Source organism: Polistes dominula, unplaced genomic scaffold (assembly GCF_049000335.1).
Source record: "Polistes dominula isolate Pdom_NZ unplaced genomic scaffold, Pdom_raw_medaka contig_24, whole genome shotgun sequence".
NCBI classification, from domain to species: domain Eukaryota; kingdom Metazoa; phylum Arthropoda; class Insecta; order Hymenoptera; family Vespidae; genus Polistes; species Polistes dominula.
Window position 1 is genome coordinate 7,718,447 of NW_028301150.1, and position 27,115 is coordinate 7,745,561.

The 27,115-nt window shown below is 28.3% G+C and overlaps 4 protein-coding genes across 8 annotated transcripts; 1 reads left to right on the plus strand and 3 right to left on the minus strand.

The window, feature by feature from the left end:
- Nucleotides 1–8,810: 8,810 nt before the first annotated feature.
- On the minus strand, nt 8,811–12,974 carry CysRS (cysteine--tRNA ligase, cytoplasmic). Its single transcript, XM_015331431.2, is given in 11 exon segments — nt 8,811–9,227; nt 9,305–9,679; nt 9,757–9,965; nt 10,075–10,219; nt 10,308–10,426; nt 10,429–10,782; nt 11,355–11,565; nt 11,645–11,785; nt 11,862–12,204; nt 12,284–12,481; nt 12,610–12,974. Coding segments are annotated over 10 exon segments (2,208 nt in total). The 5' UTR covers nt 12,463–12,481; nt 12,610–12,974; the 3' UTR covers nt 8,811–9,095.
- A 1,793-nt stretch (nt 12,975–14,767) lies between these two features.
- On the plus strand, nt 14,768–17,425 carry eIF3m (eukaryotic translation initiation factor 3 subunit M). The gene is made up of 8 exons (XM_015331440.2): nt 14,768–14,891; nt 15,102–15,281; nt 15,361–15,455; nt 15,534–15,752; nt 15,829–16,097; nt 16,207–16,350; nt 16,635–16,836; nt 17,294–17,425. Exons 1-8 carry the CDS (start codon nt 14,847–14,849, stop codon nt 17,310–17,312), a joined length of 1,173 nt encoding a protein of 390 aa, XP_015186926.1. The 5' UTR covers nt 14,768–14,846; the 3' UTR covers nt 17,313–17,425.
- A 1,770-nt stretch (nt 17,426–19,195) lies between these two features.
- Nucleotides 19,196–23,872, minus strand: PRAS40 (Proline-rich Akt substrate 40 kDa). 2 transcript variants are annotated; one of them, XM_015331438.2, is made up of 8 exons: nt 22,534–23,872; nt 21,871–22,044; nt 21,285–21,408; nt 21,020–21,200; nt 20,729–20,936; nt 20,500–20,641; nt 20,242–20,396; nt 19,196–20,152 (listed from the first exon to the last, which is right to left on the minus strand). In XM_015331438.2, exons 1-8 carry the CDS (start codon nt 22,654–22,656, stop codon nt 20,030–20,032), a joined length of 1,230 nt encoding a protein of 409 aa, XP_015186924.1. In that variant the 5' UTR covers nt 22,657–23,872; the 3' UTR covers nt 19,196–20,029. The 2 variants fall into 2 exon arrangements, with proteins under 2 accessions (XP_015186924.1, XP_015186925.1); XM_015331439.2 differs by having other exon boundaries at nt 20,242–20,381; nt 22,534–23,855.
- A 322-nt stretch (nt 23,873–24,194) lies between these two features.
- Nucleotides 24,195–27,096, minus strand: eas (ethanolamine kinase 1). 4 transcript variants are annotated; one of them, XM_089177924.1, is made up of 8 exons: nt 26,833–27,096; nt 26,354–26,409; nt 25,986–26,126; nt 25,660–25,797; nt 25,334–25,599; nt 25,013–25,239; nt 24,707–24,929; nt 24,195–24,533 (listed from the first exon to the last, which is right to left on the minus strand). In XM_089177924.1, exons 3-8 carry the CDS (start codon nt 26,118–26,120, stop codon nt 24,473–24,475), a joined length of 1,050 nt encoding a protein of 349 aa, XP_089034050.1. In that variant the 5' UTR covers nt 26,121–26,126; nt 26,354–26,409; nt 26,833–27,096; the 3' UTR covers nt 24,195–24,472. The 4 variants fall into 4 exon arrangements, with proteins under 4 accessions (XP_089034050.1, XP_015186903.1, XP_089034049.1 ...); XM_015331417.2 differs by having other exon boundaries at nt 26,354–26,467; XM_089177923.1 differs by having other exon boundaries at nt 26,354–27,096.
- Between the last annotated feature and the right edge of the window lie 19 nt (nt 27,097–27,115).

The following is a 27,115-nucleotide window of genomic DNA, read 5'->3' on the forward strand; positions in this document are numbered from 1 at the left end:
TTTCATTCGTTACCTACCACTACTACTACCGCTGTTCTTGTGCCGTTGACGTCGTCTGAAGCAGCCGGTGTACGGGAATACGCGCGCGCATGAATTCGGTTCGTGTTAGTAGTAGCAGCGCCAAGTAATTTCGCTTAAAAACGTAATTAGTGTGCCTTGAGATGGGGTTGAGGAAAAAAATCGTTAGGGGTAGCCAAGTTTTTTTCATCGCGTGGGGTGCGGATCGAGGTATGGCGATGGGCAGGCAAGTAAGGGTGCCTTAGACCGAAGACTAGGGTCCCACCCTTTGCCTCGCGCGTCGCTTCGCCCGCGTATCTTTCTTTCCTGATCAAATCTTTGGGGTGGACTTCTCGAGTGCGCCAGAGCAACTCGCCCGTAGGATATCGAGCCGTACGTCTTCGATACTGTAAGGAACTTGAAAGGGTAGAGAAAAAAGAGTAAGGGAAAGAATGCAGAGGAAAAGAAGAAGGAAAGTGGATAGGAAAGGAAAGATAGTAGGGTATGGAGGGTAGGAAGAGAGTCACATGACTAGATTGATAGGCAGAAAAGAAAGGGGAAAAACTTATACGGAGGAAGAAAGGTTCGCACTCGTATTCTTATTCTTAGTCATATCCTATCCTTTTATATTCTTCTCAATTTACGTATCTTGATACATAGCATATTCAATAAAATTTTACTCATAATAATAACTATATTTAATATTTAATCTATTTATAGCATAATCTAATTGTCAATATCTAAATTTTGTGGTTTAAAGAAAAAATTAAAAATTAAATTATATTGCAAGATAAAATAAATAAGTCGAATAGTAAAACAAGTTATTAAAATTTCGTTTCTTAAACTATAGAGCCGTTAATTGATATAATTTACACAATACGCATATGACGCCGTTCTAACGAAATCTATGAATGAAAAGTGACACCCCTCAATATATCAGTCGTGCGACGCCCAAAGCGTTATGCATCACCTTTGTAACGCCCTCACTCGATCGAGTGCAGATCGATTTGACAGAAAAAAAAGCACGATATCTTGTAAAAGCCCCCATATACTTTTTTAAAGATCTACACCACTGACCCTTGCGTCATTTTTATATCATTTTGTTTCCGCAACGCGTGTCATCGCTATTAATCGTCAACACTTTGTACAATTTCAATAAGCCTTTTTCCTTTCGAGTAGGCAACTCAATGATCAAAAGAAACGAATCGATTCGATGAAATCAAATTGGACAGCAAAACGAAACTTCAGTTAGATTTTTAAATTCACTAAAAAGAAGAAAACAAAAAAAACAAAACCAAAAAAAAAGTAATAAAAATAAAAGTACTATCGTATCATTTTCTCGCTGCTATCTATCTCCCATTTTCTCTTCTTTCTCTTTTCTTTCATACAAAGAGAAAGAACGTAAAGAAAAATAAATGTTAGTAAAAGGAAAGTGCCAGAGGCTGCGGCATAAACACCCTGTCGAGTATACGGCACCTGAGGCCACGAATTATAGGTTCATACTCTTGCAGTGGATTTACGCAGGTACGAGTTTGTGTTACCACCCTCACGCCTTTTCCTTTAGTATTAATATCGACGAAAAAATGTACTTCAGTTTGTTCATTAAAATTTTATATTAACGATAATCAGGAAATCTTAACATTAAATACCAATCCAGTATTTATTTAAAAAGTACACTTATATCTATGAAATATATATGTAAGAAAATGATAATATCTAAATACAGGAAATTATTTTCACGTCTAATTAAGTTTTATATTACTTTTTTAAATTATCCAGAATATAAAGTTTATCAGCACTTTTAAAAAGCATTAAAAAAAAATAAAAAAAAATGGCGAACAATAAAAATTTCAATTGTAACGAAATGATTCACCATTAGATAGAGATAAGTGCGTATGTAAGTATTCTCTTTTTTTCCTTTGACACTTTGATTCACAAAAGAAAGTCAGCAAAGGAAGATGAAAGAACGAAGGAAACGAAACGCTCTTTTGTTAACAGATGTGGATAGGCAAAAAGAAAGAAACAAAAAGAAAAGAAGGAAGAAAAAGAAGAAGACGAGGAAGAAAAGGAAGATAAAGAGCGAAAAAAATAAGAGCAACACGGTGTGAAAGTCTAATTACAAATTTATGAAGAAATAGATCTTAGAACGTTGTGGTCTTCTTCGCAAAGGATCGGACCTTTAAATTCACCTTCGACTTCCAACCTTCGTCACGAAAAATACCCATCTTGGAAAGGGCGCGAGTTAGGTGAAAAGGAAGGGAGAAAGTGATGGCAAGGAAAAGAAAAGTGGGGGAGAGGTGGGGAAATGATAGGAAAAAAGTAGAGAGCAAGTTTACTTCTGGACTCATTGGTAAAGCAAGGACTGATGGAGAAAGGGTCGGTGGTAGAAGGACAAGGGAAGGGCCAATTGAAGCAGACGGGATGTTTAATTCAAAGAAACTGGAGACACGCCCCGCTAACTACGGAACGAGCTTGAAGACGTTGATCTTCGGAAGAGAAAAATTCGTAGAATATACAGTAGCGATTCCCTTTGCCTTCGCAAATCTTGGGTTCGGCTCAGTAATTGGTTTCTCTTTTTCTTTATCTTTTAAAAGCAATGTACTCATTGAAAGAGAAAAAAGAAAGTATCTATCATTGTACTCTTCTTACTGAAAAAAAATTATTTCAATTAATTCCGATCGTGTTTTTTTATAGTCTTTTTTTATTTTTTATGAGAACAAAATTCTTCGTCAATAAGCAAATCACGCGTAATGCATCTTAAGGTGTTACTAAAATATAAAAATTGTTATTGAGATAAGATTATGTTTATACAAGCAGATTTCACTTAAAATGGTATAACCATTTTATATATATATATAATAATATATAATAAATTATATTATATATATATAATGGTATAACCATGGAATATCGCCATCGCAAAATGTCTACCATTTTGTCTCGGGTGCAGCAATTACCGAGGTTGCATTGCATGGTTCGCATTCAGTGCGCATGCTTCGCGAATGAAAGGGTTAAAAGGTTTCCCACCCCTCTGACCAAGGCGAGGCTTAGAGTCGTGCAACTTCCATTTCACACGCCTCTTCATCAGTTTCATTGTTAATACTTATGTCTATTAAGTGCTTAAGAAAAACTAATTTTGTCAGAAAATAAATTAAATTACTTTGTCTAATTTAGCTCAAAATCCTTAACAATTTATATTTCATATTTTATTTGAATTACGTATGGTTAAGATTTTCTTTGTGTTAGTTAAATATCGTTACAACACATACTTCCTTTTATATTTACATATAATTAATTAGATCGCATTAAAACATAAAAAAAAAAATCTTGAATAACATTCATAAAAAGCGGAACACGCATTAGACCGATTTGTGACCTCAATCTGAAGACTCTCATTTTCGATTATTACAGAAAGTTTTTTCTTTTCTTTTTTGTTGTACCTTCGAAACCCTTCCAACCCAGGTCACAAGCTCGTATACACGCGCGTCCACGTGGCAACCCTTTTTTTCAAGCGCAGTTTAGAAGGTAAAAAATAGCCCGGTACGAAACTTTAAGGCACGTGGATCGAAACGCGTCATTTAGTTTAGTGCGCTACGATCGAAACACTTTGGAGAAAAAAAAGTAGTGGAAAAAAAATTCGTCGAGACAATAGATCCTGGGCAGCTGGTTAAACGTGGAAGGGTTGCGTATTAGCATAAAAGGGCACGATTACACGATTACGCGACTCAGACGTATGGGTGCCAAAGGGTTTTTTTTATCGACTGCCACTCCGCATCAGACAAAAAAACATGCATGATTCAAAGCCCGTTGCGATTGCGGTTTTTTATACGTTTATATACAAACTCTAACTCCCACTTCGGTAATGGTACACTGCTTATTTGTATAAAATATCTTGACTGCTTTCTCTTTCTGAATTTGCATACGAAGAAAAGGCTTGTGGCGGCTAATAATAATCAAGATTACAATGAAAACATATTCGAATATTTAGAATACGATATAGTCATGGTAAAATATATTTTCTTAAATATTTATTTTTATTCTGAAAACGACAAATATTTGCAAAACCTTTTCATAGATATTCTATTTTTTGTTACTAATAAATAGTTAACGCTCATAAAAATATTACAAGTTAGAAAAGTTCCTTTTTCACGGCAAAAAGATAAATCATCAGAGGAAGCGTAGCAGAAAGCACGACATAAATCGAAAAACCGAAAGAGGGTAACCAAAAATCGTCGATAGAGTTATAAAGGTGGGCTTTACCGCCTCCCTGCTGGCCACCCCTCGTACATACATACGCACGTATGTATCCAATGTCGCAAAACAGACCTAGGGATGAGCACCCTTGAATCGAAAACAACAATACATTATTTATGTCTTACCCGTTACCATTGGGCCTGCCACGCGAATTCTTTTGTGATCGATACGAATTATTGTATTTTTATCCGATCAATTTGTAATCACTTCATTCTGTGGGCTAACTTTATGATATTTTTATTAAATTCGATTATATCTTTGTATATGGATTTCTATATATTTTTTGAACGTTAAAAATATATTTACCATTTAAAAATATTTCGTGATCGATTTGTTTAAATTATAGTTTTAAAAAAGGCTCTCTCTTTCTCTCTCTCTCTCTCTCTCTCTCTCTCTCTCTCTCTCTCTCTCTCTCTCTCTCTCTCTCTCTCTCTCTGTGTGTGTGTGTGTGTGTGTGTCTGTCTGTCTGTGTGTGTGTGTGTGTGTGTGTGTGTGTGTGTCTGTGTGTGTGTGTGTCTGTGTGTGTGTGTGTGTCTGTGTGTGTGTGTGTGTGTCTCTCTCTCTCTCTCTCTCTCTCTCTCTGTGTGTGTGTGTGTGTGTGTGTGTGTGTGTGTGTGTGTGTGTGTGTGTGTGTGTGTGTGTGTGTGTGTGTGTGTGTGTGTGTGTGTGTGTGTGTGTGTGTGTGTGTGTGTCGATTCAACGAATTTTTCACACGAGTACGACTAATGTCTGATTCTTTAACACCCTAAATTTTTCGAAAGTAGAAAATAAAAGTTGACAAAGTAAAAAGAAATATAAGGTCCACGAAATTACAGACTCCAGGCTACTATTCTAATTTTTTAACGGTTATGTTGTACCGTTAGCATTCATGTAGGAAGCGATTCGATGATTTCGTTACTAGTTTACTTTCTTTTGCATCATTTCTTTTTCATATCATTTTTTTTTTTATTCGTTTCATATGGCATCCTACTTGAACCTTCGAAAAGGTTCTTGATCGACCTGACATAAAACGAAGGTGAGAAGTAAAGTGCATAAAATTGGAAACGAAAAAAACAATGTAAAAAAAAAGTAAAGAAAAGGTACGATTCTCATGTTCACGCGCATTCTTGATTTCGCGGTAAAGCAAGAAAGAAATACGCTCGTTAAATTACAACAGTTATCGAACATGGAGTCTCCTGAATAAAAGCGGGGCAGTAGAGCGAGCAAAGATTCGATGGAAAGAGGGTGAACTTTATATGCATACGAGAGAACATTCAAACGTCAATCAAGTATCGACGCGTTTCGAGAGTTTTGCCTCCTGGAATCGAACGTTTTTCTCGAAAAAATTTACGTACTCATTCACACCACTCCTCGCTGGACGCGCGACGTTAACATCGAATATAGTTGAAAAGTAGTAGAGGGAGAGAAAACGCGGGTAGGAAGTCTGTTTGCTTTTTCATCTCTCTTGAATTTATATTCAAGAGTATACATTTTTTGTACCAACCGTCACACATTGTTAACGTCAACTTACAAATTTTTTTTTCTTCCTTAGTAACGTGCACTCGTTTTCTCGTCAGTAATGACGAAAAAAATGAAGCAGAGAAAAAAAAGAATGAGAAACATTGACTGCTCGAGTTTTTCAACTTTTTTCGTAAAATGATAAAACAAGAATATCACTTAAAATTAAAAAATGAGTTGAATATACCGACGCTCGCTATTATACATTTATTTCTATGTGCATTTAAAAAAATAATCTAAGAACCATCATTGTTATTTACACAAATCTAATCAATTTAATATATCATATAGATTAAAAAATGGAAAAATCCAATATCATAATTGGATAATTTAAACTTTCAAAAATTTCATTGTTAATTACTTAATTTTTTATATTTCTAACATTCTTTTTTTTGTCCCTATATTCTTCATATAATCGCAAAAAACTTTTGTGTAAAACGAATCTCATACGATACTTTACCAATAAAAATTTTTAATGACGGTAACAATGATATCTCATTTTCGTATACGCTTTTATCTATAAAATATAATTTATCTAATAAAGAATTATTTATTCCCGTGATTAATTAAACAGAATTTCCTTATTTCAATTCACATACACGATTATTTCCTCGAGTATTAAAAACATAATAAAAAAGTCTTTTAGACTAGGTATCAAAGAGGACATATCATTATGATAGTTATTTGACTTTGTGATGACCTTGGAAAACTTTGTAAATGTCGTGTCAGAATTCACAGCTTTGATTATATTAATTCAATACAGTTTGAATAATTTATATGGTCAATAATTTACATGACGCGAAAAAGTATCAAATGTTACACTTTGTCAGCAGTAAAATATACGTTTGGTCTGTGTGATAACGTATGCGGTCGGTCCGTAATGAAGTGTATACTTGCATTTTAACCATCTATATTGCAATAGAATACTGACTGATGTAGCGAAAGGATTAAATTTGAAAAAAATTATAAAATAAGAAGATAAAATGATTGATAGAAAATCAATATACACCCAATTCATTTTTTACGCAGTATTTCAAGGAAACGTATCTAACGTGTATAAAAAAAAAATGGATGAACTTGTGATATAATTCATAGCGAGATCACGAAATCAAACAAGTTATTTCGTAATTTTTAAAATAAGTATATAAAAATACACAATAAAATTATCATTAACACGTTAAGCGCCAAATTGGTCCCCGGGGGACTGGCGGTAGACTTTTCGTTCTTCTATCGCGGCGCGTGTGTCGGTCCTTGCGTACTTGTGAGACTGAACATTTAAATTATGCGATATCGGTTTTTTCTGGTCAATGCTTCAAGGAAAAGAATATAATACTTAAAAACATTAATGTGTTATTTATTAAAACAAGATAAGCAAAGGTGATGTTTTTGTGTACATTGGTTACAAAAGGTTGTTACTTTTTGCGTTACATTTTTAGCTGTCTTTGGTCCTAATATTCGTACATTCTGATTATAGCATTCGGTGCAGTATCTTCTAATTTTTTACGCTCTACCTTTTTTTTCCTATATAAGGGACTATATAAGGATATAAATAAAGTATATAATCAATATTTATTTCGATTGGAAAATGTCATTCTCTCGAGTGCAATTATCTGCAAACATACGAAGACAAGCCAAGGTCTTCAACCCGAGTTACGTTACCCGACATCTGTCTATACTCTGACTCGCCTAACGGCGAGCGGTCCGACAGGGCCCGCCAGACGGCTTACTGTGGCTTGAACGGAAAAGCATCGAAATTCGGCGTGGCGCTTAACGTGTAAAGTATATATTCTCCCGAAATATGGCTATTTTTTCCTTCCTATTTAGTTATCTTCGTTGCAATTGAAATATATTACATATATTAAATTAAAATTGTTCTCAATTCTCGAGCAAGAATCTTCTTCTAACGATCGGCGTACAAAAGAGAAATATAAAAATGTATATTTTCTCTCTTAACACACATATTACGTCATCGGAAGTTAAAAATTTATTTAGTAAATTAATTTAGTAGTATATTTATAAAAATAACACATTGTTCATTTCATTCATTTATATATAAATGATGAAATGATATATATTCCTAATTCATTAAAAAAAACTTATTAAATTATATGCATCTAAATACCTATATATATGGGTATATTTTACTAAATTATAATTTATAACCCATAAATTTGTTGAAAGGTTTGACGTACTGTTGACTTTCCATCTTATAGTAAAAACTCTATAGTGAATGCCATATGCAATTTCAGATTATTCCGAGGAGTTTTTGGGAGCGAACGCATTATTATCACGCCGCAGACATTTTACAGAAAGTTAGAAAAGCGATGGTTATGGGTTGAGCTGTGCTCGTCCGTTTCACAATTCTAGTCGTTGAATGGAAGAAAACATATATCAGGTCTACCTCGCCATGAGTCTGGCATTATATCACTTTTGCATTTATAAGGCTGTCACTGTCGACTCGTACCCGACCATTTGTGAAAGGGGTATTATGTTCTAATAATGGGCGACACGCCATGTCAAATTCATCCGGTAAAATGGAAACAGGTTGACGTTTATTTTGTTCAGGAAGGCTTATGCATGATTGGGATTCAGTAAAAGATAAAGCTCATGATCGTGGATTAATCGACTTCGATGATATACAGTGGTTAGTGTGTAGTTTTTTGAATGTTTTCGATAAAGCATATATTTAAATTTATTTTTTTAAATTTATTATCCAAATATCAATAGTTTCACATTATTATTTAAAATATTCGTGAATTCATATCCAATGAGTTTTATAAAATATTACTTAATAATTAATTATGTAACTGTATCAAAATGCACATTATCAAATCTGGTCGAGATTTATTTAAAACTCTTATAGAAAACTGTAAAAATTAAATAATTACACTTTATTTGTTATTGTTAAAATAAATTAAATTGAATATTAATATAAATGCAACTCACACAGTATTACCATATAAATGCAAATTATTAAAATGATCTAATACATATGTTTTTTTACTTAAATGAAAGATGTTACAATATAAATAAATAAAGTTTTTTTCTCTTAGAGAAATAAAATTAATAAATATGAATGTTTGAAACTTAATGCTGTATTTTAACTTTCGTGTTTTCTAGTAGAAATAGCTCTTATAACAAAGCTTAATATATTTGATTGCATATCAATACCATATGCCATACATATATTAATGCTGAAAAATTATTTAGAAAAACCAATACTCTTGTTAAAAACTAGTATACTCATAATTAAAGTAAAAAATCTATCTTTCGTACTTTTTAATGGTCTTTTCGTATTAATAATTTTATCCAAAAAAAAGCATGCAAATACATTAATCGCAACAAGGTTACTTAATACAATTTTGCTGAGACATTAAGTAATCGTTGTATTTTTTTTCTTGAGCTTGCTGTAATTTTTGTAACTTTTTCAATTGTCCTTTACTGATTTCTTTACCACATGCATCGTGAGTCGGTAATCCCTAAATTGAAATAATATTATATTATTGATTAAATAAACGAATGTGTAATTAAAAACAGCTGCATTTTATTAATATACTTTTTCATCAAATTGAGAATACTTGTCCTTCTCTAATTTAAACATTTCCATTGGTGGTATTCTCCTTTGCGCTTCTTTCGCAGCAGCTGCAGCAGCTGCTTCACTTTTTCTTATTTCCTTTTCTAAAATTTTCTCCAATTCTGCTTTTCTTTTAGCTTCTCTCTCTTTTAAAAGTTCACCTTTGTTTACTAATTTTACTTGGCAACCATCTTCGCTATCATCTTCTAAACGAACTCCGATAGTTGGCAAAATATCATCTCTCAACTTATCACATTCACGAAGAATATTGTCTGCTTTTATAAGTTTTGCATGATCTCTTACTTTTTGTCGAAAATCAGAAAGAATTTCAAGATACGGCATAACAATTTCTTCCACCTATATAATATCATAAATATAATAGATAGTTTTTTGTAAACGATTATAATCATAAATATATATTCACTTTAACATACATTTGTTTTTGTTGTCTCATTATCAATTGGAAAACCAATTCCATCATGAGATGAATTTATAGCACCAAAAATAGTGAATATTTTTGTAATGTAAACTGCAATATCTCTGAGTAATAGAGTATTTGGATTTTTATTTTGCTTCATATAAATATTGCAATGTGCTACAATATCTCTGATTGCATCCAAAGCACTTTTTGTATCAATATTGTCTATAAACAAACAAGTATGTATAATAAATACATAACATGTAACATAATATATATAAAGATACTTTAGTAATTTATTTAACAATTTTTTTAAACTATATATAAGATTTACCACATAATGAATTATGAACAAAATCCTTCGAAGCAGAAAATTTTGAGTTAAGATTTATTTCAGCGTCAGTCCATTTACTAAAAATATTTATATTACCTGCATTACTTGAGCACCTAATTCTGCATTTTACATTTAAAAAGAATTCCTACAATAAATACAATTACATAATTATGTTTCTTAAAATAACATCTTATGAGATAGTATATAAACTATATTAAATAAATAATTCTTACGTTAAGGAACTTCTCATATTGAATAGCCATATTCATAGTATTTTCACTATAATCTAGAGTATCCTTCCACGAGTGAAGAAGAAATGCAAGTCTTAACTGTCTCGCTGAATGCTTTTTAATGCATCTTGTATAGTAATAAAATTCTTTAATGATTTAGACATTTTACAACCAGCAATTGTTAAGTGACCAGAATGAAGAAAATATCTAACCCAATTCGAGTTATTAAAGTGTGCTTCAGCTTGAGCAAGTTCATTGTCATGATGAGGAAATTTAAGATCTACACCTCCAGTATGAATATCTAAACTATCACCACAAATTGCTGATGCCATTACGGAACACTCTATATGCCAACCTGGTCTACCTTTACCCCAAGGACTACACCACCAAGGTTCACCTGCCTTTGACCGCTTCCAAAGAGCAAAATCTGTTACCGATCTCTTTTCTGACAATGTTTCAACCGATGTGCTTAAATCACCTATTCAAAATATAATTAATAATTATATTACATGACTGTTTCAAAACAAAAGAACTAGGATTGCAAATAAGTATGGAAAAAACTAAATATATGGTCACCGTTAGAATTCAGAATTTGCATAATATTGGAACCTTGGTCATCTGGTATAAAATTTTTGAACGGGTTAGCAACTTCAGGTATTAAGGATCGATCATAAACCTGACGAACGAAATTAACGAAGAACTCAAGAAAAGAATCAATTTAGGCAATGCATGCTTTTATTCGGTCAATAAACTACTTAGTTTGCGGGTGCTGTCTAGGTGCTTAAAAATCAAAATAGGTATATCTAACGGGAAAAGTCCACTGGGTAGGTCAAGATATGGGAGAACAATATTAGGAGGGATCTTAAGGAAATAGGGTATGAGAACTGCGAATGGAGAAGTCACGCTTAGGGACGGGAACACTGGCGAAATTTAGTATTTGCGGCAATGAACTTTCGAATTTCTAACACCAGTTAACAATAATAATAATAATTACATGACTGTTTAATAAATTTATCAAATCATTATTGTATAACTATGAAATATTAATACCTTCTCCTTCTTCTAAACTTGATGTATCACCATATGCTTCAGGAACCAATTTCGCATAATAATGCTTATCTTTTTTATCAAATTTTCCTACATCAAAATAAACAGATCCATTGCTTTCATAAGCAAAACCATTATCGATAATTTTTAGAATAAATTCAATAATCTCCGGGACATATTCACTAACTCTTGTCAAGACATTAGGCCTCAATACCTATTTATATGGAAATAAAAATATTTAAATACTTATTTACATATAAATGTAATATTATACATTATCGATGGTATCTTACATTTAAAGCATCCATATCTTTGTGAAATTCCGATTCCCAATGTTGCGATAATTTGGTAAATATTGAATGTTCCTCAACGGTATCTCCTTTTTGATCATCTAACCAATTAGCTAAAGGATCTCGTGCTTCCTCCAATAATATCTATAAAAATACATGTTTCAATTGTTTATAAATATCAAAGTTAAATAAGGTAAAAAAATAATTTTACACCACATACCTCTTGGCATTTTATAATTTCATTTTCATCTTTACTTCTGACTGCTTCTTCCAAATTTTCTATAGCTTTTTCTACTCGACTCAACATCTTTTCCATCATACATTTTTTATCAGGATCAGTTGTTATTTTTACTATGTTTTCAAAATTGGACATTACTATTTTAGTATGATCTAATATTTTATCTAAGCTATAATTTTCTTTAACATAATTTTGAAATAAATAATTTTGTCTAGCTCGTTTGATAATTTTGTCATCTATGTCAGTTATATTCATTACGTACAAGACATCGTATCCAAAATAATTTGACAATACTCTCCGTAAGATATCAAAGGATATATATGATCTATAAAAATAATACAAATACAATTAATAAGTACATCATAATAATATTACTTTGATTAATTTATTCATTATATTAATACCTGGCATGACCCATGTGTGAGGCATCGTAAACTGTTGGGCCACAACTATACCACAGAATTCTATTTCCAAATTGAGGAATAAATTCTTCCTTTTCTCGAGTTAAGCTATTATATAGATATAGTTTAGTAGGTGCCTTCCTTTCTGGAAGACTCCAAGGTGGTTGAATTCTTTTCGCCATTAATTCACAATTGTTTTTTCTTTGTATATAAACACAAATAAATAGAATGTAATCACTCAAGATATCACAATATAATTTATCCACAATCTCATAAATATTTGTATGCTTAAGTAAAATAAAAATACTTGTATTAGTATTTTTACTAACCTTTATGCAAAAATGCAATAATGTACAAATAAAATTCAAAATTAGACCAACTTTTCTACTACTTTTCTACTCTATCTTTTAGACTAGTGTCAACGCACTGAACACGTGTCGTAACTTCACTAACGGATGACGTTATTTAATTCTAACTATGCATCATTTTACACCTAAAATAATCATGAAATAATATTTATCCTAATAGCAAATTTTTAGTGATTTATTTGTATAGTAGTATTCACTAAGAATTTCTTTTTTAATTCAAAAATAATCAAATACATTTTCAAATGAAATTAACAAATTCAAATTAAATGTGAACGGATATAAATAGAATGAATTTCTATTTAATATAATGCATTTGGATTATAGATATGTCTACTATTATTTTTGCATATAAATAAACATAATTATATTTATACTCATGATTACAAATCTCATATAAATTACATTTAGATACATTACATAGAATTTAATGAACCTAATTTAAGTATATTATCATATTTATGTTAGAATTTAATAAAAACTAAAAATAAAAATATACTTTTTTTAAATCTGATGTATGCTGCTAAAATCTATGTATCAAAATTTTCTATTAATTTATATTGCATCATTGGCAATTATTCACAAAACTAGTTACTAATACTAGGAAAAATGAATAGCCCTATAAAAAACCAGAAAAATATCTAGTAGTAGGAATTATTCAACCGTAATCTGAACAAAATTGCTCACACTCTCCGTTTTCCAATTACAGAGCATAATGCGACTCAGTGTCGCACAATGCCGCATTGTGCTAATGCATAATTGGAACATGAATTAGTTTTCAAGTGCACCAGCAGAGTGCGCTAAGTTCAGTGTTGAAACAAAAAATATTCATAGACTTAGCAACCTCATTAATGTATAAATAAAGTGGTAAACAATAATAATTGGTCGAAAACTATTTACGGTTATTTTAAGTAATTTGGATTTTGATTATTTCATTAACATTTTTTAAATAAATTTATTTATAGTTTATTTTATTTTTTTTCATAAATTTATTTATAGTTTTGTATTTTAAAATGAAATTATATTCACATTTTATGTGTAAATTATAAAAAAAAAATAGTCAATGTGTATACCTTCATCCATACTTATATTTATTTTTTAACAGTCTGAATTAACTTTTTATTATTTCCAGAAAACTACGACGAGAAGAAAGCTTTAAGAATTTTTTCAATAATAAACAATATTACTAACGATAATATACATACAATTTCGATCAATGCCAACTTAAAGAAAAAACACTTGGTTATTTTCTGCTACTGAGTTGGTATCGATTGCAAGCATCACGCGAAAGCAACACTTTTTACAGTACTCGATTGTGCGATGCGATGCTCTAGTTGAAACATTCAACGTTGAACATTATGCCGCATAATGCGCTTTAGTGCTGTAATTGGTAGGGATCCTATAGGAGGGATGCGCCATGTACATTGCTGGGGGACCGGAACTCGATTTTGCGAGCGAATGATTCAAACATTGAAATAATTATGAAATAATGAATTGCATCAAATACAGAAAAAAAATGAACTATATTTAATGATAATTAAAAATTTATATTAAAATAGAATAGGTTACACGAAAAAATTATTATAAATTCAAGCGGTCCCCCAAAATTTTCAGCCAATGGCACATGAGCTGAATATGAATGGCGCATCCCTCCTACAGGATCCCTAGTAATTGGAAAACGGGGACTGTTAAAAAGTCTGGTTCGATTCGATTACTTCGATTAATCTCGATAACTGACAAATCGCTAGTTCTATAGCATACAGTGATCCCATTCGTACGATAATTTGAGGCCCTGTACGATCCAAAATTCGTGGCGTACGATCCATTTGGAATTTCGAAAACTTGATGACCTTTTTTTTTTTTTTTAGTCAACAAATTTTGGAAAGGTGCACCCCCACCACTACCACCACCACCACCTCCCATAGTACCACCACCACCACGATCTCCCAGCGGACGACCGTTTTTATCGTTTTCATGATAGGATTTTGAACTTGATGACTAAAAAAAAAAAGGTCATCAACTTTGAAAAAGTTGGAACATTTTGAAAATTTTGTCCGAGAAATTATCCGATTTCAAATTTTCCCGGGGCGTACGATAATTTTCTGCCGCATACGATAATTTTACGCCCCTGTGTCGATCAGACGAACTAAAGTCTCTGGGATCACTGATAGCATAAGTTGTTTAGCATTGAAACTATTAAGATGCAGATTCCACCGATTTTTATGGAACTACCTTTAGATGATCAGGTAAATATGTAATATAAATGAAAATAGATCATTTATTTATATGATACATGTTAAGTTTGTTACAATTGGACATACGAAAGATCTTTAATATTGTTTGTAAAATTAGAGGTTATAAAGCTTTAAGTTAATATATTTTGGTATAAAATAATAAGATATTGTAATAACAATATAAATTCATATGTTATATTTCATTGTTATTTGCATTATTAGGCACAAGAGTTGCGAGCATATTTTAAAAGTCTTGGAGCTGAAATCAGCGAAGAGAAATCTCCCAAAGGGATTGAAGATGATTTACATAAAATCATTGGCGTTTGTGAAGCTTGTTTCAAAGAAGGAAATGAAAATGAAATTGAAACTGTTTTAAATGATATTGTTTCCATCATGATTTTAGTAAGTATTATTACAATTTTTGAAAATATGATATTTATAACAATTAATAACTTGTATTAGTTACATTACATATTTGTAGATACCTACTGAAAGAGCTGAAAATTTAATATTAGCATTTTGTGAAAAGCTTACTAAAGCACCCGGTTACAAATTAGGCTTGGTGTGTTTAAAAGCGTAAGATATTATAGTATATTTGTTTAATTGTCTAACAAAGTAAATGTTCAAACTAAACTAATTTTATATATTTTATAGCTTATGGCTATTGTTTCAATCTCTTTCTGATGATTCGCCAATGAGATATCATGTCTATTATCATCTAGTCCAAATAGCTCGTAATGTAGATCAAGTAAAAGCTGTTTACGGAGGAATAGATCAATTGAAACAACAATTTGCATCATTTCCTCCGTCCAATGAACAAATGCAAAAATTATTACGTTTGCTACATGAAGTACTTCTAAGTTGCAAACAAGGGTAAAACAAGTAAATATAAAAATATTATATATTTATTTATCATATTTACTTTATCTTTTATTTGAAAATTACACAGAGAGCAAGCAGCCGCTGTAATGGTAGAACTTCTTGGAACATACACAGCGGAAAATGCTTCCGCAGCAAGAGAAGATGCCCAACGTTGTATTTTAGCTGCTCTTGCGGATCCAAATACATTTTTACTTGATCCATTATTAGCTTTAAAGCCTGTGCGGTTTTTAGAAGGAGAACTTATTCATGACTTATTGCTTGTATTTGTACAAGAAAAATTACCAGCATATCTACACTTTTATCAAAATCATAAGGAATTTGTTGAGCATCAACTTGGTATGTTTATATATATATATATATATATATATATATTTTTTTTTTTTTTTATTAATATGTGTTTATATTAACAAACTATATTTAAAAATGAAATGTTAATATTATGTAGGATTAAATCATGAACAAAATATGAAAAAAATGAGGTTATTAACATTCATGCAATTGGCTGAGACAAATCCAGAAATGTCATTTGATACTATTCAAGAAGAATTACAAATCAATACAGATGAAGTAGAAAATTTTATTATTGACGGTAATCACTATTTTTAATAAATCATTATTATTTATTTTTTGGTAATTAATTTCCCTGTACGAATATAAAAATTTTCATTTGTATTTAATGAAATGGATTTTAAACACGCAGGGAATATTAAAAGGATTAGTACTGGCTTAATAATAATTTATTTTTATTAAGTTATCGAAATATTCGACATTTTTATATTTAAAATATTTCTTCTAATGTATTTTATAAAAAGTCTTATATATTCAAAAAAAAGTATATTAATTTATATAATGAAATTGTACTTCATATTTTAGTGTTGAAAACAAAACTTGTAAGAGCACGTATGGATCAAGCTGGTCGTAAAGTACTTATTTCAAGTACAATGCATAGAACCTTTGGAAGGCCACAATGGATGCAATTACGAGACTTGCTTGTTGCATGGAAATCGAATTTGTCTTCTGTTCAAGATTCCATGAAATCTGTAGCTGATGCGCAAATGGAACTTGCAACGAAAAAGTAAAGTTTCTATTAATTTTTTAATAATAATATTAATACTAGAAGTATTATTTTTAATAGTACAACTGCCATTGTCTGTAGTTAATTATATTTAAATTTAGGAAATTATATGATAAATACTATATGAGTTACTATGAAGTATTACTAAAGAAATTATTATGGTTTTTAGTAAATGTGCACTACACTTTTAATCATCATTTTACATTATTCATAATTCATATGGATTTAACATTATATATTTACATTCATAAATTTCATGTACAATCATAACTATGGAATAGTACAACAATTAATAAGTTTTCATTAAATTAACCGGGTATGGAGTATATTTTCTTTTTTTAATTGAATCATAAAACGTATTTTTGTTTATTTTATGGCAATTTTATATTTTATTTTTATTTGTTTTTACCATGTTTTGTTATAATTCTAATTAAAAACAGTATTATTAATTTTTTAGGAAAGACAGCGATGTATAAGTATACATGGTCTTCACAATGGTAGTACCTACTATCCTATACACACATTTTTTACAATAATTATAAATTGCTACTTACCTTCTACAAAATAAATGACAATAATATTTGATTCAGATATGTATTATTATTTTCAATTATAATTTATCATTAATTTCGGATTATATATTAAAATTGATTTTGTTTTTATATAAGTAGAAAATTACAAAGTATATACACTATATTCATGTAGCAATTGAATAAAATAATTTTTAAAAAATATTTTTTTGTAATACATAAATATTATACATGTAATTCAGAATAAATAATATGATTTTTTTGGTGAATATTCGTACTTTTTATTATCACATGGTAATGATACAAAATATCATTTGTACAATTGTATATGCAGAAGATATAATACTTTATTAAAAATTTATAACAGAAAACCTCAACATATGTAAACTAAATTAATAAAACAAAAGATAGCACACTTCTTTTAACGAAAAACAAATAATTATTTAACTTATCTAATGTGTGTCATTGCGTATTTCAATATGTTAATAATAAATGTTTATTTTATGTCTCTCTGTAACTGTTTAACTGTTATCAATATAAAAGTATTATCTTAACAAAGATGAAATATTGTTTTTTGAAGGCACTACAGGAGTTATTTCGTGTGTAATTATTTACCGTTATTAATGCCTTGATATAAATTAAGATCAATATAAATGAATACAATTACAATTCGTCATTGGAGCGACTTACATATGCTTATTCATAATATAGTTAACTATAAAACATTGCATATAATTCTTATTAAATGTTATGTAACACGTTCGAAAAATGATTAAAGTAGTCCGAAAAAATAGTTTAAATATTTTAGAGAATTTAATCTACATAAACTATATCAATAGTACTAATATTACTATGAGAATGACACATTGCATCAACTTAAATATAAACATTTGATAATAATAATAATAATAATAATAATAATAATAATAATAATAATAATAATAATGAATATAAAGTAAGTGTACACAGACCAAAATTTTTATACTTTGTATGTACTGCTTGGAAACTATTTTTCGGATTAAAGTTTTATTCCTATCTTAAATTTTTTTTCATTTAATAATAATATTAATACAAAATATCCTTGCATTTGGTATAAATCATACGTTAAATATAAATAAACTATTTATTTAAAGAGGGCACTATGAGTGCACATTCCATTTAATATTTTCATTGATTCATAAAGTACGTTTATAAAATTTAATGAAAGACATTACGTTGTGAAATACTTCATAAGTTATAAGCTTAGAAGACTTCATGAGAAATAAAGCTTTCTTATTCAGGTGAATGTTTCATATACTATATTATAATAATAACAGATTAAAATTATTAATCAAAAAAGTATAATTTTGTAAATAATAATAATAGGCTATAATTTTTAATAATCATACATATATTGATTATCAGTTACAGTTTCAGCAAAATGAAATCCTATTAGAATTCTTTTTTATATTAAAAAAAACATCTTTAATAATTTTTTAACCAATTACTAAACTTCAAATTATAATAAAATTAGTACAAAAATATTGTTTATAAGAACAGTCTGTATGTATATATGAAATATAAGCCTATAAGCAGTATTAATTTTTTTTAAGAAAAATTTTATATAGTTCATTATATATGTAAAAAAATCTGCACTATGTTTTTACAAAATTTCAGTCAAAATTTATATATTAATTTACTCACATGTAGTATTTAGAATTACTTATTACAATATAGCAATTTCAGTAAAATAATTTGTAATCATTTTTTTATCTTACACAAGCAATTATTAATATTAACATTTATCTATCATTTTATTGAAACTTTCTATTCAAATAATTTATATTAGATTATTTAATGTATACCGATATCAGCTTTTGTTATTTTCTTATTTGTTTTTATAATATAATATAATGCAAGAAATGCTTTATTTAATTTCTTATTCTAATATCTTTGTTTAATTAGTAAAATAAATTTTTATAATATCGTTATACGAAACATACAGAATGTTTTTGTTAAAAAAAATCTCCTTCCTGGATCAAATATTGCAAATAGAAATTATTTAACATTTCATCAATTGGAGATAGACAACTTTGACCATATACTCTTTCTTTTTTTAAACTACTGTAAAAAAAATATGTTGTATTAAAAAAAAATGTCTACTTTCACCAACATAATCATAACACTCAATAATGTAATTATAATTCGAAGATCTTTAACTTTTCCATATATTATTCTATTAATATTTGTAATATTTACTTTAATGTAGTATTATTAAATTTCGATCCACTTTAATCCACATTTTTAATTTCAATTATTCAGCAATAATAATATATGTTTCAAATGATCTAACATATTCTGAAATCCATGTTATCGATTTTTTTGTCTTTCTTTTTTTATAATACATATTCAAAGTATGTTATCTTGAATATTTAATATACACATTTTATGTATAAGGTTCACTAAAAAAAAGCAAAGATTAAGTGGATATCGTATAATGTAATTATAAATCATATATGAGTTTTTTTTGTTTTATTTTATGTGACAACTTAATACCACTTTTTTTTTTGTTTTTTTTTTCTTTACTTTTTCTTCAGTTTTCTTTTCTTTTTTTAATTTCTTTTTTCTTTTCTCTCTTTTTTCCTTTTTTTCTTTTTTTTTCTTTTTTCTTAATTCTATTTAAATCAGATTTGAGTAGAAAATCGTGGACGTGGTAAATCTCCAAATACTGTATCACCATGGACACTCTTAGCTAGTGCTTTAATAGAAGCTCGAATATTATGTGGATCAAGAGGATCTCTTGACATCTGCAAATGCATTTATTATATAATATATATAATGTAAGACAATTAATTATTTAATATCCAAATTTAAATATAAGATGTATATTTCATACCTGACCATCATCATCATCCGGAATTGTTTTTCGAATAAACGCAGAAAAAGTTGGTACACTAACAGGCAAAGATTTAGCTAATGTAGGATGCCCACCTCTTTGACCTCTATGCATATGAATACCTTCGTCTTGGCCAGAATCTGTTAATCGTTTTACTTATATAATAATATAAATAAAAGTTATTAAATAAAATATTTATAATCATTTTTTAATATACATAAGGAAAACAAAAAGAAGTAGATTATTTAAAATAGTTACCATCGGTGTCTGATTCTTCATCCGAAGATCGAAGGTGGTCAAGAGTTGATGTATCTTCCACTCCTTCAAGTGGGAACAAAGCTTCCGTGTCAAAACTGCTTTGCTTTTTTGCATAGATAGTTCTTTTTTCTATATTATTATTCTACAAAGAATCATGCAAACTATTTAGTAATTTTATATAAATATGTGGATTACAGTATGCGTCAAAAATACATAAATAATTTCTTACAATAGGTATAGTAGAAGACTTAACAGTTGGTTCACGTTTAATATTAGTTTGAATAACATGTGCTACATCTTCCGTTGTTCTATGTGATTTTATATTTTGTTCACTATTTATTGAAGTTGTTATATTCCCTTTAGTATTATCAGAAGTCTTTTGTGGAATTTCTGTATTATTAGTTAGCCTTTTTAATACTTCACCTTGTAGTAATAAACTTAAAATATTGAAATAATGGTAAAATGTAATATTAACAACTCTATGTTTATATAATTGAAAGATTTAATGTTAATATTTTACCTTGTCAGTAGTCGATATTCATTATGTGCCTTTTCACGGAACTGTTCTAACAATTGGTACTGTTCTGCAGTAAAATTACGTATTTTTTCTTCAATATCTACAGCTTGTCTTTGTATTGCCTCCTCGAGTTGTTGATGAAGACAACCCAATGCTACTTGAGTAGAACTTAATAATTGTGACACTGAATAAACGAAATAAAAATAATTATTAGTTTCAAAAATATATATCATTATATACGCATTGAAATGCACATTTCCAAACTTACCAGAAAATTTATTAGGTGGTTGTAAATAATCAAGATCATCTAAATTACTTCGATCAATTATTATTCTAAAAACATCACTATAATCAATATGAGATCTCAATCGTTCTATTTCTTCCGGTGAAGTCTGTAAAAATATAATAAATCACATGTATAATAATATTTTAAAGAAATAAAAATTACGTAAAATAAATAAAACTAATAGATTTATAAAATATAGATTCTTATGTAAATTTTAATTAAATTATTTTTTTGGTTATATTTAATTAGATAAATTCTATTTTTTAAAATATATAAATGATTATATAATATTATAGATAACTTAGGCTAGAGATAATCTCTCTTGATATAATTGTCCCATTTACTTATCAGATATTGCACCTTTAACAATATTAAAGCATCATAAAATAATATGATAAAAGACAAAAAAAAACCATCTATCTATACATCTTGATAATTTATAGTTTCAGTGAACTTAAGGTCAAAAGAAGTAAATCGTGTTAACAACCTGTCCTATTGTAATCAAGAAAAACAAAGTGACTTACGATTAGAAATATAAAAACATTTTATGAATAATAAATTTACTTACAATCATATTAGTATTAATGAGAACTAAGGCAGCACCATATTCCTTGTGTAGAGCATGAGTGTATATTGAACAGTTAAGACATCGATGGATGATCCAAGTTCCAACATTTGTTATTTCAACTAAACCTTGATGTTCTTTAGTGATAACCTCCAAATCATTAATAGTAGCAAGTTCCTAAAATAAAGAAGTATTTTTTTATAAATGTATATGATTAAATATACAATGCAAAAATCAATAATTTTCCAACGATATTAAAAGATTGTACACAATAATATATATATATATATATATATATATATATATATATATAAATAAAATTTTGTGGTCTACGTGCTTATATAAAAATAATATTAAAATTTCTTTATTTATTATTTATTTATAATTTTTTTTCATAATAAATTTAACGTCAAGTTAATAATTAATATTGGCAAAGAAGGGAAAAGAAATAAGAATAAATATATAATTAATAGTATAATATAAACAAAATTAAAAAGTATAAAGTAAATATTAAAATAAGAAGAATAATGTATAGTGTATAATAAAAAAGTTACACTTAATTAAAATTTTACAATAAACAGTATATAATTGAATGACATAAATCAATAATATAATTAATTTTAACAATAACATAATATTAGAGAAAATAAGAAAAATTAATCTCACCTCTTTAAAGAAAGCGTCGGCCACTTTGTGATCAGCCAGCTCCAAAACATCGATTGGAAGTTTTTTTAATTCATTGCCTTTAGATTTAATCGAAACATTCAAGCACTTACAAGTGGCGTGCATTTTATAAAGAAATAAGTATCCGTTTTAAACGGTTGACTTTTCCTTAGTGAATTAATTCGTAAATTCGAATTAATTCCGTTTAGATGTGTCCTCCCGTTGAGTCTCAGTACGATGATCAGGGCTAACAAAGAAAATTCTTTACCAAATAAAATATCTACTTTTGGAATATAGCTCGTTACGATTTATCTTTGCTTTTCTAAAACAATCTAGGCACAAAATCATTCAACGAACGAATCCTCTTATTTCTATTGATATTCCGATATATGATTATTGAAAAATTGCCAGTAGTTTACATAGCAGAGAAAGATATATGCGTATTCGAACAGCGAAACAGTAGGTCAACGCACAGTGTGCAAGTTGCCGGAGCAATGCAAAGCTTTTCCCACACGTGCGAGAATACACGACATTTACTTCCCCCTCTTTACCCCGTACCACCCCGGTATTCCTAACTTATATTCACGTATACCAAACCGATGTAAACACGCGTATATAATGAGTATCTTCTTTCATGCGTGTGTTTTCTTAACATTTTTCTATACGAGTATACAGTAAACGAGCAACCAGGAGAGGGAGAGAAGGAGAGGAAAAGAAAAAAAAGAACGAATATAAATGCAATCGAGATAGAAAATAAAAATGAAAGATAAGCTAATTCTATTTCAACAAAATATTACAAGATTAATATAATTTCAATTTCGTTTTTTTGCAGGCATAACTCTTTTTTTTATTATTTGCTTTATTTACCTGTCATATATTTTTATGGTATTTATCTAAGGATTTATTTTAAGCGATATATGCCGACAAGTGTATCATAAAGATTGGGTTTTATCAAAAGTAAAGTGTTTATCTATCTTTGTTTTTAAAGTAACTCTAGTTTGCTTTCATATAAATATCTAATAGATCTGTTGTCTTAAGTGTAAATAGATCTAATAAATATCTAAGATATTATTAGAATAAAGGATTGGAGAATAATAAGAATCATAATATAAAATATCATATATATTTATGGATCTTTGAAAGAAACACCAAAATATTTACTAAAAATATATACTGATTTATGAATGTGTGCATACATACATACAACATATGTACGTATTTGCATGCATGCAAATCGTTTGATTAACCAAACATACTTGCTAGTCAAATGACCAATTGTAATAGATAACCAAATTTATACATAACCAATGTGTTATTGAGATTTTATTATTTCTCTTTAAATATATTATGTAATATATTGAAATAATGTATTATACGTATGGAAATTTATATATATATATATATATATATATATATATATATATATATATGTATTTAAACAATTGATATCAAATGTGCCACATGTCTTTCACGTAAAATTATGAAAATTTATTCACAAAATGATTAGCGTCATAGCCCGCGATTTGAAACATCATTTAAATTTCGCTAACGCGCTTCATTTAAATACATTTATCAAAATCTGTTAAATAGTTATACATATTCACAAATTACGAATTGCATCACGTATAAGATTTGTATTTATAAAAGGAAAGTACGCGCGCATATATTTTAAAACAACTTTTATTTATACAACAAGATACACTTTATAATATATTATTGTGTGTGTGTGTGTGATATTTTTATATATTATATATTTTATATACACTGTACTGTAACATAACACGTGCAAGATAACATTTATAACATCCTAGTTCAAACAATTTAATGCTCATTATAATATTATACTTATATACAAAATAGTAAATTATTGCACTCGCATAAAATATACAAATCATATGGAATGTTTATATAAATGACATTGATTCAAATGGTTTTTTTCTCATCAGAAATTAAAAATTAATGTCTTTATTCTAAAATATTCATCAAATCTTATTGCTGCATATCTGAAAATAAGATATGATCAAATATAAAGATTTTTTGAGCAAAAATAAATTTGTTTGTACTTTTAATAACAAATCTTGCCTTATCTTGACGTGACGTAATTTTAAGAAAATTTTCATTTGTAATAAACGAATAAACAATAAAAATAGAAGATATTTACTAAAAGGACACTTACTGTAAAAAATCAAAATCAATATTTGAATGTTGACTTTGTATGAGAGCCCAACACCCCCAAAAGAAATGTGTTAAAAGAACAAATTTATTAACTTGACTATATAATTGATTAATTTCACCTTCGGGTACATCATTAGTGTTATAATATGTTTTTAAATATATTTTTAGCCATGCTTTCTGTAAACATTCCTCAGGATATAAGGAATAATCAGGAAAATCGACACCTAAAAATATATTTAAATGAAATATATTGATATTTTGAGATGAACGTAAAAAAAGAGTACCATATAAAATATGCTTGAATTACCTGCAAACTCTGCAAAATGATTGGCTATGTCAAATGCTTGGTAGTTATATGCAGTATATTCGTAATCAATAAAAGTTACACTATTTTGTTTTTCATTATAAATTACATTTGCCAATAAAAGATCGTTGTGTGCATATACTACAGAATTGTTTAAATTTGATAATTGTTTTTTCAAAAATTGATATTCTTTTTCCAACACAGCATACGGTTTTATTAATTTAATAAATCTAAATAATTATTTTAATTATTTAGCCATTATTCTATGTATATTGGAAAAATATATAATTGTATAATATACGTGACACTATAATATTCAATTACTTTAATTGTTTGGGAAGATCAGAAAATTCTTTGGGCATAAGCTCCATAAATTGTTCAGTTTTATTCCAAATAATTGGTTCTTTGGATATATCACAATGATCAGGTTGAAGTATGTGCATCTCTGCCATTCGTTTAGCTACTAAACTATAAATTTCTGGCTGTCTAACAGTTTCAGTGGTAAGTATATCACCTTCAAGAAATTGATAGGCAAGACCATTATTAAATGTTGCATAAATTGAATGTGTATAACCAGCTTTATGTAATATCTGAAATATACAATTGATAGAAGATATTTCATAAATTATAATTTTATATTTTTTATTTACCCGAATATTTCTTGTTTCATCTTTACGATTAATAAGTAAATCTGTCTTATGTCCATAAATCCTAATTAATACCATATCATTATAATGTCCTGGATACCACACTCCAACAAGTTTATTTGTTATTCCATTAGTAAATAACTGAAAAATATCAAATCAAATTTATTAAAATTATACATTAATTTCTACGGCATAATAATTATTAATAAACATACTAACATCAATAAGCTAATTAATAATATAATTAATTTAATTGTAAAGATATAAAATCTATAATTTAAGTTAACGAAATGATAACATATATTATCTTTCAACTTTCCTAATATTACCTTGTACTGTAATTGATCCAAAGGCCAAAACGGTCTTATTTGCTTTATAATTTCTATGGCTCCCTTTTCGATTTCATTTTCATTAACGGTAACATTAAGATGCGGCTCTTTGCAATTTTCTTCCATGATCGACATAAGTTTCTAAGAGTTCAAAGTCCAGTTACGTAAAATGATCAGATAAAAGAATAATATTGTCTTATATAAAATATAAAAAATGTAATAATTACAATATAAATGTTTATTATATTTCTAATTATATATAAATAAATTTAAATAACTTAATATAAATGAAGCATATAGAGGTTTCTTTCTATAGTAAATGCTGTATAAGACTACAAGTATATTCTCTACACATATAATATACTTACTGATAATGATAACTGACAACATATTCAGTAAGGGAGGGCCATACCAATATAAGAGCCTTGAATTCATTGACAATCTCATTTGTTAATCATTCGATTAAAAAAAACATTAGTGTTCTAAATAATAGATATCAAATATTGAAATATTATTAATAATTCCTTATTTTAAATTATATATAACTCATTTTATTTCATTTCAATTATGCATTATCAATATATTCAATTGTTTTTAATGAAGATAAAAGTAACAATTAATAAATATGTATATACGTTAATGGTAAACAGTGGAATGATAATGCCCTGAGATCAAATATTATTTTAAATATTATATGTTTTTTAAAAGTCTTTAGGGCCTTGACTTCTATCACCGACTACATAAATATTATGTAGAAAAATAAAACTGTTTAAACGTCAATTCTAACTTATTAAACCTTCACAGTAACATCTTCTACTTAAACCTTTCAATTTGTTCTTATTCTTACATTTATAACATGTATTATTGGAGAAGTCGTGACATACGTTACATTTATTACATTTGAATAGATTCGACTGAGAAAAGATATTATTTCGCAAGAAAATCGAATAACGTATCCTTAGATTAATTTCGTTGTGTGAATAAAGTTATTTATTTTTTATGTATAACAATTCATCATTTTATATAATCTTTCAAGGTTAATTAAAATTTAGATAAAATATAACATGTCATTTGATAAAGTAGTATATTATAGTTATATATGATGGCATAGTAAATACCATGGACAAACA